This window comes from Grampus griseus (genome assembly GCF_964374135.1).
Source record: "Grampus griseus genome assembly, chromosome: 20".
NCBI lineage: Eukaryota > Metazoa > Chordata > Mammalia > Artiodactyla > Delphinidae > Grampus > Grampus griseus.
Genome location: NC_139014.1, coordinates 24560693 through 24579752, shown reverse-complemented (window position 1 = coordinate 24579752; position 19060 = coordinate 24560693). Strand labels below are relative to the sequence as shown.

Below are 19060 nucleotides of genomic sequence, written 5' to 3'. Positions count from 1 at the left end.
TTCTATCACTTGGTAAAAGCCACAGTTCTTACAGTGGTCTCCAAGGCCCAATGTGACCTGGCTGCCTGGACACCTCACTGACCTCATCTCCTCCTCATCCCTGCTCATTCCACTCCATCCACATTGCTCTTCTTGCTGGTCCTTAAATGTCCCAATCACACTCCTGCCTCAGGGCCTTTGCACTTACTGCTCTCTCTGCCTCAAATGTCTCAGACAGGGCTTCATGTTCGAAGATACGGACCACTCCCTCACTTTGTTCAAGTCTCCGATTCTCAGTGAGGTTTTCCCAAAGCACACTAACAATACAACCCTGCACATACTCCAATATCCCTTCCCTGTTTCATTCTTTCCCCTTAGCGTTTATCTAGTATTATATATTTTACTGATTTATCTTGCTATCATCTCTTTCCCCCAGTAGAAGGTAAGCTATATGAAGGCAGAGATTTTAGTCTGGTGTATTTACTACTGTATAATATTGCCTGGCATAAAGTAGGTAGGTAATAAAATCTGATGAATGATGAGAGCTTCTTCCTTAGCTATTAAGATTCAGCTCAAAAGTGATGCTTTTCCTTATGCAGACCACCCCGTGACTGCCTTCCAATACCCTGCACAGGCCTTCCGCCTGGCCCCCAGGACATTCTACAGCACCTACCTGTTTACAAGTCAGTTTCCCCCAGTAATAGCTCTGTTTCATCGGTGCCTAGCACACAGCTAGGCATGATACTACATGAATGTGTGAATGAATGAATGAATGAATGCATATCTGGACCTGGGCTGGATTGAGGTGGGCAGCTATATGTGCTAACTGCCCAGAGGATGAAAGAGGAGCCTACCTTCTCTCCGATCTCTGTCTTGCTCCCACCAGGCAGCACCTCCAGGTCAGCTAGCAGGGCACAGGCCTCCAGAGCCTGTTGGTACCGCTTGGGGTCCAGGGCTTGGCCAAACAGCACGTTTTCCTGAAGAGTGCAGTTCTGTATCCACGCCTGCTGGGGCACGTAGGCCACGGAGCCCTGGCCAAAGGAGAAGGTTACCTCGGGGTTTGCCCAAGGCCTGGCCAATCTTCCCTTCCCAGGAGTCCCTGCCCCTCTCACCTTCATATACACCTTGCCTTCCAGCTTCTCCATCTCTCCCAGCAGGGCAGACAACAGAGAGGACTTACCACAACCCACAGGCCCCACCACAGCCACTAGTGCCCCTTTTGGCACCTGGATATCTAGGCTGGGGGCAAGAAGACAAGTAGCCCAGTCAGAGGAGGAATCAGGGTTGTTTTTGTTTTTTTTTTTTTTTTTTGCGGTACGCGGGCCTCTCACTGTTGTGGCCTCTCCCGTTGCGGAGCACAGGCTCCGGACGCGCAGGCTCAGCGGCCATGGCTCACGGGCCCAGCCGCTCCGCGGCATGTGGGATCTTCCCGGACCGGGGCACGAACCCGTGTCCCCTGCGTCGGCAGACAGACTCTCAACCACTGCGCCACCAGGGAAGCCCTGGAATCAGGATTTTGGTCCCCCACCTTGCACCTGGAGACCCAAGCCCTCCTCCCTTTCAGACACCACCCTGGCAAGCTGAGGCTCTTCCTGCTTCTCAGGCCAAAGACTGAAGCGTGAGAGTGGGGTTGGGTTCCGCTACTGATCTGACCTTTGGCTCACTTTAGGCAGCTGAGGAGGGAAGGGGAAGCTGGTACCTGTGCAGGGTGGGTGGTAGGTTCTGGGACCAGGTGAAGGTGCCATTGTGTATGGTGACAGTATAGCCTGGGACGACAGAGGTGTACAGCGTCAGGGGGCCCAGGGCAAGGCGAGGAGGATCCCTGGGTGGGGAGAGGTGTGGGAAGCCCTAGGGGGAGGGCAGGGAATCTTGTGGGGGGGGAGGGAGGGGAGACAGGAAGTCCTGGGGAGGAGCAGGGGGAGCCCTAGGGAAAGAAGGTGGTGGGGGAGGCCTGGAGAGGGACGACGAGAGGAGAGAAAAGAGCCAGAAGAGGAAGAAGGCAGGCACAGAGTGAGAGCAGATACGAAAAGAGGATGAAGAAAAGGGGGTCACAGGAGAAAAGTTAAAAGCTTGGAACAGAGAATTTTCTGGAGCAGTGGCTGGGGCAAGGGCAACCCAGGTAGAGGCTGTCTGGACCTGGGGTGATGGTCTTTCTTTCCACACACTGGGAGTCAAGTTCATCTTGGCTCAGGAAATGCTGGATCCGTTTCAGAGACACACTGGTCTGCATGCAGAAGGGTGCGGGTCAGCCCGGGGAGCTGTGCTCTTCCTGTACCATCTCCTCTTACCCTTGCTGGCCCCCAACTTCCTGGGTGAGACTGGGCCCCCTGAGGGTCCAGAGACTGGCGCTAGGGCCCCTCCCACGACTGAGTCTTGGCTGGCTCCCACAGCCAAAGACAGGGTCCAGGTCGGTAACAGGAGGCTGTCTCCAGAACTTGGGTTTCCAAGGACCTTACCTGACTTCCTCTGACTCCAAATGGCCCCTGACTCTAATGACCTCATTCAACTGGGAACAATTCTTCATAATGCCAAATGGCCCTCCCCCGATTCCAGTAACTCTCCCTGATTATCCCCTGACCCTAAGTGACCCCATCAACCTGCCCACACTCCAGCAGAACCCCCGGCCCTATCCAGCATTACCTGGGCCAAGTTGCTGATTAACTGGGGCAGCATGTTGAGGGGAATTTTTAAGATGTTGAACAGGGACACGGACACAAAGGCCTTCTCAGCATCCAGCACGTTGTTCTTGTCCACGGACACGTACATCCCGAGGGTGGTCAGGGTCACCTGGGCAGGGGTGGGGATGGGTGTCAGGGTGGCGTCTGCAGGGTCCAGGGGCCCAGGCCGGCCAGGCAGGAGGCGGGACGCCAGCCCAGGCAGGGGCGCCTCACCAGGAAGGGGGTGCAGATCCAGATGAAAGTGGACGTGGCATGGAGGTAGGCAGCCTGGCGCATCAGCCGGAGCTCCTCCTGCCGGATGTCCTCCACCTGCTTCAGGAAGCTGGGCTCCCAGGCGTACAGCTTCAGCACCTTGATGCCGCCCAGGATCTCGCTCATCAGCCTGATGCGTGAGTCCTTGAGTTTCATTTGCTCTACCTATGGAGAGTGTGGAAAGTGCACACCCCGAGCCCCTCCCCAGACCTCCACGCACAGGGGCTCACACCTTCCCTGCACTCACACACACGGCAGCCGGACTGCTCACCGTTCCTCCCCGCCTGCCTGTGCTGCACCCCAGCCTGGAACGCCCAGCCCGACCTACCCTCTTCTCTGCTGGACAAAATCCAGCTCCAGTCTCAGTGCCCCATCACTGACCCTCACAGGCAGCACCCTCTGGCCCTTCTCTGGGTTTCTAAGGCACGTTCTCACAGGGGACCCTGTGCATGTATGTTGCCTCAACTCGACGTGAGCCTAAGGGAACAGATCCCTTATTCCTCTTTGTTCCCCAGTCCCTATAACCCAGGGTGCAGCACGCCAAATCAATCTATTCATTCACCCCAATTTATTGAGTGCCTATTATGTGCCAGGCCATGTGTTAGATGTAGGGCAGATAATGAAGAACAACTCAAGGCCCTGGCCGTCGTGAAGCTGACAGTCTGATGGGCGAGGTAGACAGGAAGCAAACAACCACCTGAATAAATGCTTACTAAATTATTACGCATACTCCGACGGGAGTTACAGGATTCTGGGAGAGAATAATGGGGTAGGGACTGGGAAATCAGAGTTTATGCTGGGAGGTGAAGGAAGGGAGGGACCTGGGCAAGGAAGGAAGGGCGAAGCACATTCCAGGGAACAGGACGTATGGTAGCCCAGAGGTATTCAGAGCTTGTTGATTTGGAGAAAAGAAAGGCCATACTGCATGAAACTTGGCCGTATCCCAGGGGGTGAGGGATTGAAAGGTGAGCAGGGGCCTGGTGGGTGGCGGTAGGGAATTTGCCATTTATCCTATGTACAGTGGGAAGCTAGGGAAGACATCAGGAAATGTTTGCAAATAAATAATGAGCCTTGGTTCCTCAGCTGCAAAATGAGAATGTTTCTAAAACCCTCTCAGGGTTGGGGGCTAGAATAAGCTAAGGTTTGTGAAGGTGGCTTGGAGCCGTCCGTACTCGGTGAGCAAGGCAGTTGGTAAAGCCCGGGTTAGTGACTGCTCTCCGCCAGGTACCTGGCCAAGGCTCCAGGCAGGAGCAGCGCAGTTGCTAGCACCCACCTGGAACGCACGCATTTTCACAGCCACGGCTCCATTGAGCGGAATCAGCAAGACCATGAGAGCGACTCCAGCCAGGACAGAGGGACCCAGGTTCTGAGGAGGCACAACAGATTGACTAGACAGACAGACAGAGTATATAGACAGAACCCAACAGGCAGAGGCCTATTGACATGAAATGCAGGGAAGGGCGAGAAGCAAAAGATGGTGGCCAGCCAAACAGATGGACAGCAAAAAGCAGACACGCAGATAAAGCCAAAATGACGAAAACATCTGCAAAAACAGCCGGCCATCAGATAACGACAAGAGATAGGGACAAACAGGCAGACATAGAAGGGTGTCCAGACACACAGGAAGGCAAATACAGACAGGCAATGACAGTCAGAGTCACACCCACCTTGCCTCCAAGTCCCTCTTCCCTCCCCTGGGTTCTGTGAGAAGGATTCTCACACAGGCCAGAAAGACACCAGCATCCTCACCGTCCCGTCCCCCACCCCTCTGCTGACCCAGAATAACCCTGTCTTGTCCCATCTGAAGGAAGGAGAAGGTCAGAGGAAGGGGGCAGAGATCAGGGTTCAAGAGTCACCTGCCAGGACTTCCCTGGTGGCGCAGTGGTTAAGAATCCGCCTGCCAGTGCAGGGGACACGGGTTCGAGCCCTGGTCCAGGAAGATTCCCACACGCCGCAGAGCAACTAAGCCCATGAGCCACAACTACTAAGCCTGCACCCTAGAGCCTGAAAGCCACAACTACTGAGTCCGTGAGCCACAACTACTGAAGCCCGTGCTCTGCAACAAGAGAAGCCACCGCAATGAGAAGCCCGCGCACCGCAAGGAAGAGTAGCTCCCGCTTGCCGCAACTAGAGAAAGCCCGCGCGCAGCAACGAAGACCCAACGCAGCCAAATAGATAAATAAATTAATTAATTTTTTTTTAAAAAAAAGAAGAGTCACCTGCCAGAGGAAGTACACTGCCAGGATCATCTGCAGGGGTGCTGACCACAGCAGGTTGATGAAGGGGACAACATCCATGAAGCGCTGGGCGTCCACAGACATGAGGTTAACAATTTCTCCCGCAGTGGACTCACGTTTGACTGAATTGGTGATGACCAGAGCCTGCAGGTGGACAGCAGGGTGAGGGACTGGGCCCGCGAGTCTCTCCAAAGCTCCCCAGGGCTGGCCTCCCCAGCCCCCCACGCCCTGCTCCAGCTGACCTTCCTATAGATGACACCTATGATGCCCGTGCGAAACCTCAACCCCATCACAAAGATGCAGTGGTAATACTGGTGTAAGATCAGAGTCTGCGTCACAGAGCACACGAACATCAGCCCGGCCACCAGAAAGCCCCACCAGGTGGGGGCCGTGGGGTTTGAAATAAATCTGATCAGGACGCTGGAAGGTGAGGAGAGAAGCACGAGGGTGGGCAGGGCTCCCCCAGTCTACTCCCTCTACTGCTGCCCTCCCCTTTCCCCTCAGCCTCCACTCTGCCCCGCCTCTGAAACCTCTCAGGAGGAGGCTGCTGGCCCTCCACACCCCCACCCAGACCAGGGGGACTTGGCGCAGAGCTGCCTCAAGCCCTCCACCCTTACTCCTTTCTGCCTCCACCTCCTTTCCTGCCTACCATGGCCCCCCGCCACCCACCCCTTTATCACCCTCTGGCCACCTGCCTCACCGGCCTGCCTTTCTTGCCTCCTTGGACCATGTGGCAGGAAGCAGTGCAACATGTCCATTGATTACACTTTCCTGCACCTTCTTCTGGGCTGCCGAGGGCTCTGAAGTCCACTGCGTGACCACACAGACCCTCGCCCCTCAAATCCACCCATCTCAATATCAGCGACTTCCCACGCCGCCCAGTGACCTTCTCCGGGGCCCTAATCTACTTCCTCTCCCGCAGTCCTTTTCACCTCTTATCCTCTCACCTGTCCTCACCCCCCACCTCTCTCAGCAGCTGCCCACTTAAATCTTCCCTGCAAACACTTGCCCTCTTCCTTTCGTCCTGCCTCAGGACAGGAGGCGTCCTTTCAACTTTCCACGCCGGGTCCTGCCCCCCAAGCCCTGGATCCCACCTGCCTCCTCAGGAACCTGTTTCGTCGTTGGCCCCCTTTTTCTCCTGGTCTTCAGTATCCTCCTCTCCACTGGCAGCTCTGTGCCTTGGCCGACTGACATGACCAAGTGTCTTCCATGTTAGGACAAACCTCCCCTTGGCCCCATGGAGCAACCTCCATAGTCATGGCCAGGCTTCTTCTGCTGTGGGTTGGGTGTAACTCCCCAAAAGACATTTCAAGTCATAACCCCTGGTACCTGTGCATGTGACCTTATTTGGAAACAGGGTCTTTGCAGACGTAATCAAGTTAAGATAAGGTCATATTGGAGTAGGGTGGCCCATAATCCAGTGACTGGTGTCTTTATAAGAGAAAAGAGAGGGAGGTTTGCACACAGAGACACAGAGGCAGACAGACAGACAGACACACACACACAGGAGGATGCCATGCAAAGATGGAGGCTGAGATAGGAGCGATGAGTCTCTAAGCCTAGGAATGCCAAGGACTGCCAGCCCCACCAGCACCTGGGAGGCATGGAACAGATTCTCACTCAGAGCCTCTGGAAGGAACCTACCCACTGACACTTTGATTTCAGACCTCTGGCTTCCAGAACTGTGAAAGAACACATTTCCGTTTTCAGCCACCCAGTTTGTGGTACTCTGTTACCCTAGAAAACTAAGAACCTTTGTAGGAAGTTTCTAGACCTCCACTGGCCCCATCTCCACTGCAGAAACCCTATTCTCAGGCCCTTCCCCTGTGTCGCAGCCTCTGTTCTTGGCAAAGTCACCCACAAACTCCACGTTGCCTTCCTCAGGCTCTATTTTACTGGTCAACTTGCTTCACTGGAGACCACACCTTCCCCCATAAGGGTTCTCTGTGCCCTGCTCCACAATCTGGGTTCTTTTCCCCACTTCGTCCCCCCACACTAGTCTTCTGCTCACCCATACCTGTCAGAATGCCCTAGGGCTCTGTCTGGGCCCTCTGCACGGGCTCTCTGGGAGAGGTTAGCCACAGATATGGGACCCTGGGCTTCCACCCGATGCCTCTGCAAATGTGATCTCCAGCTAGCTGGGAATCTCCAGCAACTCAGGCCCAAAATGGCCAAGATGCCCCTCACCACCTTGCCCAGGGCCCAGGTCTCTCTTCCTGCTGAGTTCACCATCTCAGGAAAAGGTCCATCATCCTCCAGCTACCCAGGCCAGACCCCAGGTCACCTTTTCCCCTCCCTCTCCCTGGCACCAACACTCATTTCCAGAGACTAGCTCCTGAATCCTTTCTCATTCCTGACCTGGACTTTCCTTGGACCTGGTTGGCCCACTTCCATGTGGCCACCCTGCCCTGCCTCCCCCACACTACTGGCAGGGGATCCTTCCAGAATGAAAACCAGACACCCCTCCCTGGCTTCAAATCTTTCAAGGATTTCTTTAGCTCTCCCTCCCTCCCTTTGTTGTCCTGCCCCTCACTTTGGTCACCCCCCCCCCCACCGTCGCCACAGCATTCAGAAGTACCTGGAGTTCCTGAGTTATGCTGTTTCAGGCCTTTGTGACTTTGCACCTTCCCCTCCTTCCTCACCTAGTCAGCAAATTGCCTGTCTTTCCAAACTTGATAAGCTCTCTGGCTGGCAAGTGTACCCTGCCCCTTCCCAGGCTGGCTTCCTTGCTCCTCTGGGGTTTTTTCAGACACCTAAGTACACCTCCGCCCACACTGTGCTCTAATAGACTTACACATTGGTTTCTCCCACAAGACTTCAAGACCATATCTTAGTTATCTTTGTATACCTAGTGTCTGGCACCATTCTGGGACCTGGGGGCTCAAAATATGTTCACTGAATGAATGAATGCACAAATGTATGCTTGGAGGGCCAAAGGATTGAGGGCTCAGCTGCTAGCTCCTTCCCATCCCCTCATTTGAGAGCTCTTTCTAGCCCAAGCCACTCACGTGATAGATGGCGGAGCCTATCATCTGGAAAGAGCACCGTAGATGGAGTTCAGAGCCCTGGACTCAAATCCAACTTTCCCAGCTGTGTACCCTTGGCCAAGTCACTTCACCTCTCTGAGTTCCTATTTCCTCATTTTCTGGATTGTTTTTCGTTTTTCTGCTTCCTTGTTTGTAAAACGGGAAAAGGGCACCTCTCTGTAGGATTGTCAGGAGGACTTAAAGAGAGAATGTATGTTAATATATACATCAGGGTACCTGGCAGTTGTACTTAGTCCAGATAAGTTGGATGTAAATGGGGAAATGAGGTGCAGAGGCTCTGCCACTCGCCAAAGGTCGCACAGAAAGTGGGGAGAGCCCCTTCGGTTCCTGGTCTGGGGCTCTTCTCTCTACCCATTGTCCCCGAGGCCGGCCGGCCAGCCAGCCCCTTGCCCCGGGAAGGGCTGCGTGGGAGGGAGCGTGGAGAGAGACCTCAGCAGCTGTGGGTTGATGAAGGACAGCAGGTCCTGGACCAGCTTGAAGCACATGCTGAGGAGGAAGCTGGAGCCAAAGGTGGCCATCAGGGCCCGCAGGAAGGGGGGCTCCCGGGCCTGGGGCCGGCCCCCCAGCAGCACCTCTCCCTCGCTGGACAGTCTCTTCCCAGAAGCCTCCGCAGCCTGGTGTCTGGTCCGGGGAGGAAGGAGCAGTGGGTAGGAATGGGCACATGGGCTCCGTGAAGCCAAGGGCCACCGGGGCTGGCGAGGACCAGGTAGGAGGGGGAGCTCTTCGCTGGCTCTCAGAATTGGGAGGGGGAAGGACAATGAGACTTTCCAGCTGAGAATCCCCAAGTGTCTTCAGGTGCTAGAGGATATATGAAGGGGTGCCCTAACTGCTCCTCAAGGACTATACACCCAGCAATTCCCAACCTGTGGCCCTCTCCATGCCCCGCCCAGGGCTGGCTCCAGGAGGATGCTGACAAGAAGGGAGACATAGTGGGCTTCCCTGGTGGCGCAGTGGTTGAGAGTCCGCCTGCCGATGCAGGGGACACAGGTTCGTGCCCCGGTCCGGGAAGATCCCACATGACGCGGAGCGGCTGGGCCCATGAGCCATGGCCGCTGAGCCTGCGCGTCCGGAGCCTGTGCTCCGCAACGGGAGAGGCCACAACAGTGAGAGGCCCGCGTAACGCAAAAAAAAAAAAAAAAAAAAGAAGGGAGACATGGGCAGGGCTGGCTAGTGGCCTAGTCACTGGCAAGCTGAGCAGGGAGGGAGTGGAGGTGGCATGGAGGGACAGAGAGGGGGTGCAGCAGGCAGCCTGGGGGCCATTAGGTCTTCCAGAGGCTCCAAGCCATGAGCCCAAGACACTGCTGAGCAAGTCCATGTCCCCGGTTCCTTCACAGCCAGTCGGCCATCAGAGGCTCAGGCGGAACCAGCATGGGATTTCTGGGTCCCAGGTTGCGGGTGGAAGGGGTTTCGGTCCTGGGGGGCGGGGCGGGGGAGGACGTGGGTGAAGAAGAAGGGCTCAGAGCCTCAGCTTCCTCGGCTGGGTAGTCGGCCAGAGACAGGCTGCCAGTGGGCAGGCCCTTAGCCACAGGGTCGTCTCTTCCAGCCACTGCCTCCACGCAGGAAGCAGGATTGAGAGGGGGCGCTGGCCTCAACTTTCCTCCCCCAGCCCTTCCCCTCCTGAGGGAAGTCCCTGGCAGGGCAGGGCAGTGGTGAGCGCTGTGGGGCCAGACGGCCGGTGTGGATTCTGGCTTTGCCACCACCAACTAGGGGACCTTGGGTGCGTCATCAAACCTCTGTGCCTCAGTGACCTCATCCGGAACACAAAGGCAATAGAACCTGCACAGTAGCTGTCGGAGATTAACCGCGTTAGTCTGCACGATGAGGACAATGCCTGGGACGGCATAAGTGCTACGAAAGTGCCAGCCATCCTCCAGCATCAGTAGCGCTGGGAGAGCTGACCCCGGCCTGAGCTGCCCATCCCAGGACCACCTGCACCTGCTCTTCTCCCCACGCCCAGCCATCTGATCTCCTGGGTCTACCAGCCTGGCCTGCAGGAGACCTGGGCTGTATAAAGGGGTGGGGGTAGGGGGGCGCGGGGACAGGGGAGGAGGAGCGCCTCACCGCGCCGCCCGCTCTTGCTGCTTCTTCCTCTCCTCCAGCAGCCTCTGCACCACCACGTGGGAGCGGTCCTCCTTGTTCAGGCACCAGAGGTCCCACTCCTCCAAGGGCCGCCGGTAGCCGAGGATGGCCAACCTGGAGTGGACAGGCAGCACCAGCCTGGGTCAGAGCTTAGCAGCCTGGGGACAAGGGTCTCCAGAGAGGAGGGTGTCCCTAGGGAGCTGTGGCCAAGGAAAGTGTTCCTTTATTCGCACAGTGAGCAGGATGGGGGTCACTGCCTCCCACCCCAAGTTCCCACTCCCAGCCCTTTCTCACTCCTTCCCAGATGCCCCACTGACTCCTGGGCACTGATGACAAAATCCATGCTGGCTGCGGCCCTGGGGGATGACAAGTCCTGCTGGATGGAGCCCCAGCCCGAGGAGCCTCCTCAGTACAATATGGTTGACGGGCTGTCACCCAGGTCACAGACACATTTCTCCTGCTCTAGCTGCTCTGAGGGGCGCCCAAGGAATGACAGCTGCAAGCTTCTCCCTGACCAAAGAGCTGGGAACTAACGGTCTCCTTCTAGGACCCTAGGCCCGTCCCCACGGCCTGGAGACACAGGTCAGGCCTGTGCCCTGGGATCAGAACTGGACCAGGACCGGCCTCTGTACTCAGCCCCCAGCTCAAACAGACAGGTTTCCCACCCTCGCCTGCCCCACGCCCGCTGGGGTTCACAGCTCCTCAGGCCCCTGGACTCCTGGCCTGCTCCCCTTCCTCTTTCTCATCCCCCAACTCTCCGTCCCCATTCCCCCTCCCCTGGGCCCCCAGGCTTGGGGAAGAGCCAACTCACTTTGTAAACCACCAGAAAGACAGGCGGGAGAGGAAGCCAGCTCCGGCCTCGGGGCAGGGGTTCTAGAAGGTGCAAGAGTGGGGCAGGGGACATCAGGAGGGCACACCACCCTCTCTAGGCAGAGCAGAGGGAGGAGGGTGCCCCGTTCCTTCCTGCTCCAAGTCCCAGTGTGCACACTGTGGAGGTGACATGAAGATGGAATGAACTGGAAGGGATGGGGGATGCTGGTAATGGCTGGGCTGAGGGGTGGGCTGTGGCACCCCCACCACCACCCACCTCCATTAAGACTCACGGGGTCGATATTCTTGGGGGAGAAAAACGGTGGCTTCTCCCTGGAGCACGAGAGGACGAGGGCAGAGAGCACCAGGGCGAAGTAGATATAGAAGGTGGTGAAGCGGAAGGGGTCTGAGATCTTGCCCTGGGGGAGAAAGGAGAGCAGCATCAGAGCTTGGGAAGCCCTGGGCCTGCAGCCCTTGCCCCAAGGAGTCCTTTGGGGCACCAGACCCCTCTGGGGTAGAAGTCAGCAAAAGTGGGTACCTGGGTCCCCCTGCCCAGAGGCTTCTGAGAGACGGGAAAGGTCATAGGGGGTCCACTGTCCTGTGGAGACTTGCCCTGCTCATCTACATCACCTTGTCTAACCCTCCCTAACAGGTAGGAAATCTTATGATTCTCAGTCTGCAATTGAGGAAATGAGACTCTAGATGACTCAGGAATTTGCCCAAGATCACAAGGAGTAAGTGGGTTGTTCCCAGCCTGTGCGCCTATGAATATACTTGACTGCCTCCTCTTGAGATGGAGAAACGGAGACACTAGATTGATCCCCAGTGTTCCTACCACGCCCGCGCACCACTGAAGATCCAGAGGAAGGCCAGGAACTGAGGGAGGTGGGAGAAAAGGGAGAACAAGACAACGGGATTCCAGGAAAGCCAGAACCGTTCGTGTCTGCGCACCTGCTCTCACTGAACGGACATCGTACTTGGTGGTGGCTGCTACGTTCCCACGAACAGCCAACAATGGCTGCATCTCGCTGCATTCCCCTGGGTTACAACGGTCCTCACCCGGCTCACCAGTCTGCTTCTCAGCAGAGGTACAAGTAGGGAATGACACAAAAAGGACTGAACAGCAGAGGAGGGAGCTGGGGAGGGGCAGAAGAGAGGAGCCTGGGACCCAGCAGTGACCTTGAGCTCTGGGGACAATCCCTAGACAGCAGGGGACCTGGCAGGTTCCTCTCTTCCGCTTACCTGTGCCAAAGCTGAAAGGATCTTGGAACGGAAGGGGATGATGCCACAGACCACACACAGGAACCAGAAGATGACGAGGACCCCCGAAGACCGAACCCCCTGCAGCTGCTCATACTGGATCAGCAGGGTGGCCAGCAGCTGTGCAGGGAGGGCAGGGGAGGCTGGGCCGGAGCACGCACATCCGGACCTGCCTCCATTCCTCCCCATGCCACATGGCCATACGTTTCTGGGGTTACCCACTCCTAAGGTGTCCAGCCTTCTCCTCAGAGCCCATGGTTCCCCCATCACAATCCCACAACCCACTGGAGATCCTCCCCAACCCAGATTCCCTGGTCCCACACTGACCATGGTGACCCCCACCACCAAGGGGGTGACAAAGAAGATGGGGGCAGGGGCCCAACCGTGGGCCAGGCCATGGAAGGAGTAGAAGAGGTCAATCCAGGAGACACACCACAGCAGGACGCCCAAGGCCTATGAACAGGGCACATGTTGGGGCCTCCATCCCCAAAGAAAGGGATGGTCCCCACTGGGGAGGAGCCTTTGCTCCTGAAACCAACAGACCTGCCCAGGTTTGCCCCCAAGGGCTGGGCTGGGCACTGGCCAGAAGCTTCTCCAGGGTGGGGAGAGAGCATTGCTGGGGAACTTGATTGAATTTCCCCAAGCAGAGATTATCTCAGCCCAACTGGCAGGCTGCCACGGCCCTGAGCACAGGGAGGGTGAGGCTGGGGAACCCAGACCAGTTCCTGAGGGTGGGGAAAGGGACCCATTAAAAGGAGACTCTCCTAGGTCCTGGTCCCACCCGCAGGAGAGCCCTGAGCCGCTGACCGTCTTGAGCCTAGAGAGGCGAGAGAGAACGATGTAGCCTTGGTGGCGGTGCCGCAGGTAGAACAGGTAGCAGGGCAGGGCAGCCCACAGGTAGATGCAGGGGACCCAGGCCAGCACGGAGTTCTGGAAGCAGGGAGTGAAGTCCGGGTTGTCCGTGTGCACGGACAGATTGGAGTCCTGGGGACAAAGAGAAGAATTCAGGGGCAGCCTTGTGCAGCCCTGGGCTCACGCTCCAGGGAGGGGGCTGGGCCAGAGAGCTGCCCCATGCGCTCTGGGCGTCAGAAGGTGTGTGAATATGAAAGTCGAAGTGTGCAAACCAGCAGGCATTGTCCCGAGTGTGAGCTCTTCCAGGAGGCTAAGGGCGCTCCATTTCCTCATATTTTCTCTCTGTCTCTCTAACTGATGTTTAATTTAAGCACAATAAACTGCACCCATTTGAAGTGCACAGTCCAGTGAGTGACAGTCGTACACACCTGCAAAACTGCTCCCGCCATAAAGATAGAGAATAATCCACCGTTCCACGAGTTCCTTCGTGCCCCTCTGCGGCCCATCCCTCCCAGGCAGACACTGGTCTGCTCTCTGTCATTCTAGATTTCCGCTCTTTTATTTTAAACTAATTTTTAATTTTATCAAAGCAATATGTGCACATGGTTGCAGAGCCCACTTTCTCTCTAAGGCTCTCCCAGGGAAGGGATAGGGAGCCTCTCTGAGCTTTAGTTCCCTCTCCTTTAAACTGGGGGCAGCATCCCTGCCCCACCTACCTCCTCAGTGGGTGTGAACTCAAAGGAGCAAGGGGATGTGGAGAGAGCTTTGTAAACAAAGCTGGGGTGACCAACCGCCCCAGTTTGCATAGAACTGTCCTGGTTCTAGCACTGACAGTCTCGTGTCTTGGGGAACCACTGAGTCCAGACAAGACCGCTTTTGTCTTTGCACCTAAGAACTTTTCCGGAAAGAGATGGGGGAACGCATTCAAACACATATTTTACCAAGACTTTCCCTCAAGGCCACTTTGACTAATCTTTTTTTCCCTTCTTGCAAAGTATTAGACTGTTTTTACAGAAACTCATAAAATATAAACAACTAAAAAAAAAAAAGGGACTTTCCTGGTGGCGCAGTGGTTAAGAATCCACCTGCCAATGCAGGGGACACAGGTTCGATCCCTGGTCCAGGAAGATCCCATATGCTGCAGAGCAACAAAGCCCATGTGCCACAACGACTGAGACAGCGTTCTAGAGCCCGCGTGCTGCGACTACTGAGCCCACGTGCCGCAACTACTGAAGCCCGTGTGCCTAGAGCCCGTGCTCCGCAACTAGAGAAGCCACCACAATGAGAAGCCCGTGCACCGCAACAAAGAGTAGCCCCTGCTCGCTGCAACTAGGGAAAGCCTGCGCGCAGCTACGAAGACCCAAGGCAGCCAAAAAAAAACCCAAACCTCACCCACAATCCCATCCACCTAGAGACAACTCAACACCAGAAGATAGAACCCGCTACCTTCTAACCGCCAGTTTAAATAATTGTCATTTTTATTTTTGTCAAAGTTATAACATGCACATAATTCTAAAGGTACATGAAAAGAAAATGGTACCCTGCCTCATCACTCCCCACCCCTAGTTTCACTTTCCAGGGGTAAGTATGTTCAAATATGCTAACTTGTTCTGGTAGCTACTTCCATGATTTTTGCTTTTAATATCGTTACATGACCTACCACTATTTGATAATCACTCTTTTCTTTTGTTCTGAAAGTTAAAGCTGTACCTCTCTTACATTCTCTCCACTTGAACTTCCTCAACTTTCCATGTAGAAACATAACAGGCTTTTGTTAAATAAGTATGCACAGTTCACACTTTTTTGACTATATAAATGTTGTTCACTACGACTGGCTCTACGCCTTTCAATACCTGTGTGACCTTAGGCAAGACGCTTGACCTTCACCTCTCTGGGCCTTAGTTTCTTCCAGGGTAACACTGAGATGATAACATTTCCCACGAGGCCCCTCCCACCTGGCCCCTCAGCCATCAGCCTAGCCCAGGCCCCCACCTCTTCCCGAGCAATTTCCACGGGGTTCTGGTCTCTTCCCTTCCATGCCCTATGGGCCCAGATGGCTGCCCACACTCTCCTGGTCTTCCCCTTCCTCCCTGGTCTTTCCTTCTAAGTCTCCTTACTGGTTCCCCTGCTTGGCATCAGAGTGCCCCGGAGCTCAGTCCTTTCCTCTTCTCCATTTCCTTCTCCATTTGCACTTACCCCCAGGGCAATCTCTTCCAGTCTCACCTACATGCCAATGACTCCCAAGTTTATCTCTCTACCCCATCACTCTACATATCCCCAACTCTAAATCCGACTGCCGACTGGACATCTCCACTTTACACATCGTACAAGAGCCTACAAGGCCCCTCACAGCGTCCCTTCCCGCCAACCTGTGACCTCTCTCATCGCCTCTCCTACATCACTCCAGCCAGTGGCCTCATTGCTATTCCTGAACATAACAGGCATGTTCCTGCCTCAGGGTCTTTGCACTGGCTGCTCTGTCTGGAACGTTCCTCCCTTAGACATCCATAAGTCTTTCTTTCTGATTGAGGCCTAGGCTGACCACCCTGTTTCATATTTCACTTGCACCTTACCCCCAGCATTCCCAGTCCACTCCCTTAACCTTTCTCTGCTTTTTCTTTTCCCTATACCTACCACCTTCTAACATGCTACATAATTTAGAAATTTATTATGTTTTCTCTCATCTCTTTCTGCTGGCATGTGTGTTTCTTGAAGGAAAGAATCTTATTTCATTATTGATGTATCCTAAGTACCTAGAGCAGTGCCCGGCACATAGTAGGTGCTCAGCAAAAATTTGCTTAAATAACTTAAACATTTGTTGAATAAATGAATAAACAAAAGGATAATCTTACACCCTGCCCCTAAACCTTCAGTGGCTTCCTACTGACTAGAAGACAAAGTCTAAGCATGGCATTCAAGTCCCACAACTGGCCTTGAACTATCTATCTACCTACCTATCTTTCTATCTATGTGAACTATCAAACTATCTATGTGCCTGAGTTATCCCACCTTAAGAAAATATTTCATGGAGTGGTCTGCACACCCTGCTTCCCTTTCCTCAGCCTACCCTCACTCTTTAATCCCATCTGAGTCAGCCCTCTGCCTCCAAAGCACCTGCCCATGGCTGCGAGATTCCTGAAAGGCAGCGTTGTGCCCCTTGCCTCATGGCCCCAGACCTGCAGGGGCTCCTGCTGCCCCTGGAGCCAAGTGCAAGCACCCCTCCTTGCCTTCCCACTGCTCCCGTCCCCCACTGCCAAACTCACTTCACTCTAAATCTGCTCTGAGAGTCTCACTCCTACACCTTCGCTCAGCCTTGTCCCTATTTCTTCCACTTGTCAAGATCCCTACAGGGAAGGGCGGTGGGCCCGGCTTAGGACCCACCTCTCCCATCTTGAGCACGCTTCCTGCTCTGAAGTCAGCACCTAACGACGGAGCCGCCTTCTGGAGTACGTCTTCCACTTGATGACGCTCTGATAAAGGCCTGTTATGAGCCAGGCAGCGGGGGTGGGGGGGAGGCACACTCGGAACAGACCCGTCCCTGCCCCTGGGGAGCATGAGGTCCAGGCACATGCTTCTTTGGGGCGTTTCACTCAAACCCCAGAGGGCGGAGGTTGTACTGTGTACATCTTGAAATCCAGAGCCGTGTACTCAGTAGTCGCTCAAGCGATGCGAGCCTAGGACCAGAAGACTCTTGCTAAGTACTGGGCACAGGGTCACAGAGAGGCACTGGGCACATGGCCCTGGGCTGGGCACAGGGTCACAGAGAGGGGTTATCCTGTAGGCCTGATCACGCTGTACCAGGAGAGAGGAGACAGGTGCCCTGGCCCATATTGTTTTCCTCTTTAAAACATTTCTGGGCTTCCCTGGTGGCACAGTGGTTGAGAGTCCGCCTGCCAATGTAGGGGACACGGGTTCGTGCCCCGGTCCGGGAAGATCCCACGTGCCGCGGAGCGGCTGGGCCCGTGAGCCATGGCCGCTGAGCCTGCGCGTCCGGAGCCTGTGCTCCACACGGGAGAGGCCACAACAGTGAGAGGCCCGTGTACCGCAAAACAAAAAACCCCATTTCTTAGCCAAGTATAATATACTTACAGAAAAGTACACACAGCTTAAGTATACACCTCAGTGAATTTTCACACACTGAACACGCCTGTGTAACTAGAACTAGAATCAAGGAACAGGACATTGCCAACCCCCAGAAGCCCCTGTTGTACCCCCTCCAAACCCTCCTCATCCCAGAAGAACACTGCTCTGAGTTCCAACAACATGTGATCTTGCCCGCGTGGGACCTTCCTATAAAGGAAATCACACATTTCCTGGGTCTTTCATGTGTGGCTTCTTCTCTCCGCACTGCGTTTGGGGGTGTCATCCCTGGCGCTGAGTGTGAGTGTGGATTCTCCCTCCCCATTTCTGCTCCTGGTCCGTTGTATGAACGGACCCATGCACTTATCCATTCCACTGTCAAGGGGCAGCTGCACTCTGCTTTAACGCTTGGCAAGCCCGTTAATCCCATCCACTTAGTTGCCATCCAGATAGCTGGCCCAAGGCCACCTCCAACTCTGACCATCTGGTCTTCGGGTCTGGAGTGAACTGCCAACCTCTCTGGGCCCAAGCTGAGCTTCACCTCCTACAGAAAGCATTTCTGGGGCACCCCAGCCTCCAGCGGGCTTTTCCTTGCTTTATTTTGTATGTTCTCAACAGCCTGATAAGTGACTATCAGCTGAGAGTGAGCAACACCCCTTATGTTTCAGTAGCATTTTATTATAGCACTTACGTGGTCATTATTCCAAAAGAGAAGACGACGAACAATGTCAGGCAAAAGAAAAGGCAGGCTCCCCCCGCTCTGGCAACAGGTCCAAGGACACCTGGCAGCTGGGAGCTGGGACGGACACCCAGGCCTCGTGGCACCGAGCTGGGGTCTCTCCCACCCTGTGCTGCTTGGACCTGCACCCGTGAATACATCCTCTCTCTACAGCAACGTGAACCCTTCAGGATAGACACTGGGCCCTACTCTTATTCCTCTCCTCTCCTGCCCCGCAACTTCCAGCTCCCAGCACAGGGCCAGGTATGAGGAACAGCCCAGATTGACCTTGTGAGTCAAGGTCTGTGTGTTGACAGACAAGGGAGAGAGTGTATAGGTAGACGGGAGCCTGAGTTCAAAGGCACAACCAGGAATCACCACTTTCACTGGGTCAGGGTCAGGGCTCTCTGAGGCAGGCAGGGAGTGGTCCCGAGGAGAACCAAACCCTGATGCAGAGGACCCAGCGTGGGCTGCCTCTTTGGAGACTTCATCTCCCTGAACCTCAGTCTCCACAGTAATGGGAGTAATGACAGCATCCCAGCCAGCTCCCCGCAAGGGGGGAGAATGAACAGCAAAGCACCTTGACTCAAATAGGACAACACTGGAGGAAGCAGGTGACTGAGCAGAGGCTGCCGGGACCTTGTTTTGGTTTCATAAACAAGTTCCACTGTGGCAACAGTCAAGAGGTCTTGGGAGGACCAGGTGACGGCTTTGACCCACAGGGAGATCCGGCCTGGGCTCCTTTCCTTCAGATACGCATGTCCCAGCTGGGCAGAGCCCTCTCCAGGAGACAGTGGGTACCTGTCCTTGCCTGTGTCCTTAGACTATTGACCTCAGACTGCTCGCTAGGACAACGACAGGACACGTCACGCACAACGTGTTCAGAACGGAAATCCTGCCCGTCCCCCCTTCTCCAACCTGCCCACCTTGATGCAGGGCAATGCTTTCCTTCTCCCAGAATCCTCTGAGTCATCCTTTTTTTTTTTTTGCGGTACGCGGGCCTCTCACTGTTGTGGCCTCTCCCGTTGCGGAGCACAGGCTCCGGACGCGCAGGCTCAGCGGCCATGG

General features: G+C 55.3%; 1 protein-coding gene across 1 annotated transcript in view; it reads right to left on the bottom strand.

Annotated features, from left to right (window-relative positions):
- ABCC3 (ATP binding cassette subfamily C member 3) overlaps nt 1-19060 on the bottom strand; it is a 42042-nt gene that overhangs the window by 17870 nt on the left and 5112 nt on the right. The window contains exons 2-17 of the mRNA XM_082678361.1: nt 13150-13326; nt 12670-12795; nt 12325-12462; nt 11376-11501; nt 11084-11145; nt 10255-10386; nt 8623-8814; nt 5389-5566; nt 5129-5290; nt 4183-4275; nt 2871-3074; nt 2620-2766; nt 2116-2203; nt 1679-1745; nt 1092-1218; nt 834-1010 (exon numbers count right to left, since the gene is read on the bottom strand). Coding sequence (XP_082534487.1) covers nt 834-1010; nt 1092-1218; nt 1679-1745; nt 2116-2203; nt 2620-2766; nt 2871-3074; nt 4183-4275; nt 5129-5290; nt 5389-5566; nt 8623-8814; nt 10255-10386; nt 11084-11145; nt 11376-11501; nt 12325-12462; nt 12670-12795; nt 13150-13326 — 2196 coding nt within the window. The remainder of the gene's footprint in view (nt 1-833; nt 1011-1091; nt 1219-1678; nt 1746-2115; nt 2204-2619; nt 2767-2870; nt 3075-4182; nt 4276-5128; nt 5291-5388; nt 5567-8622; nt 8815-10254; nt 10387-11083; nt 11146-11375; nt 11502-12324; nt 12463-12669; nt 12796-13149; nt 13327-19060) is intronic.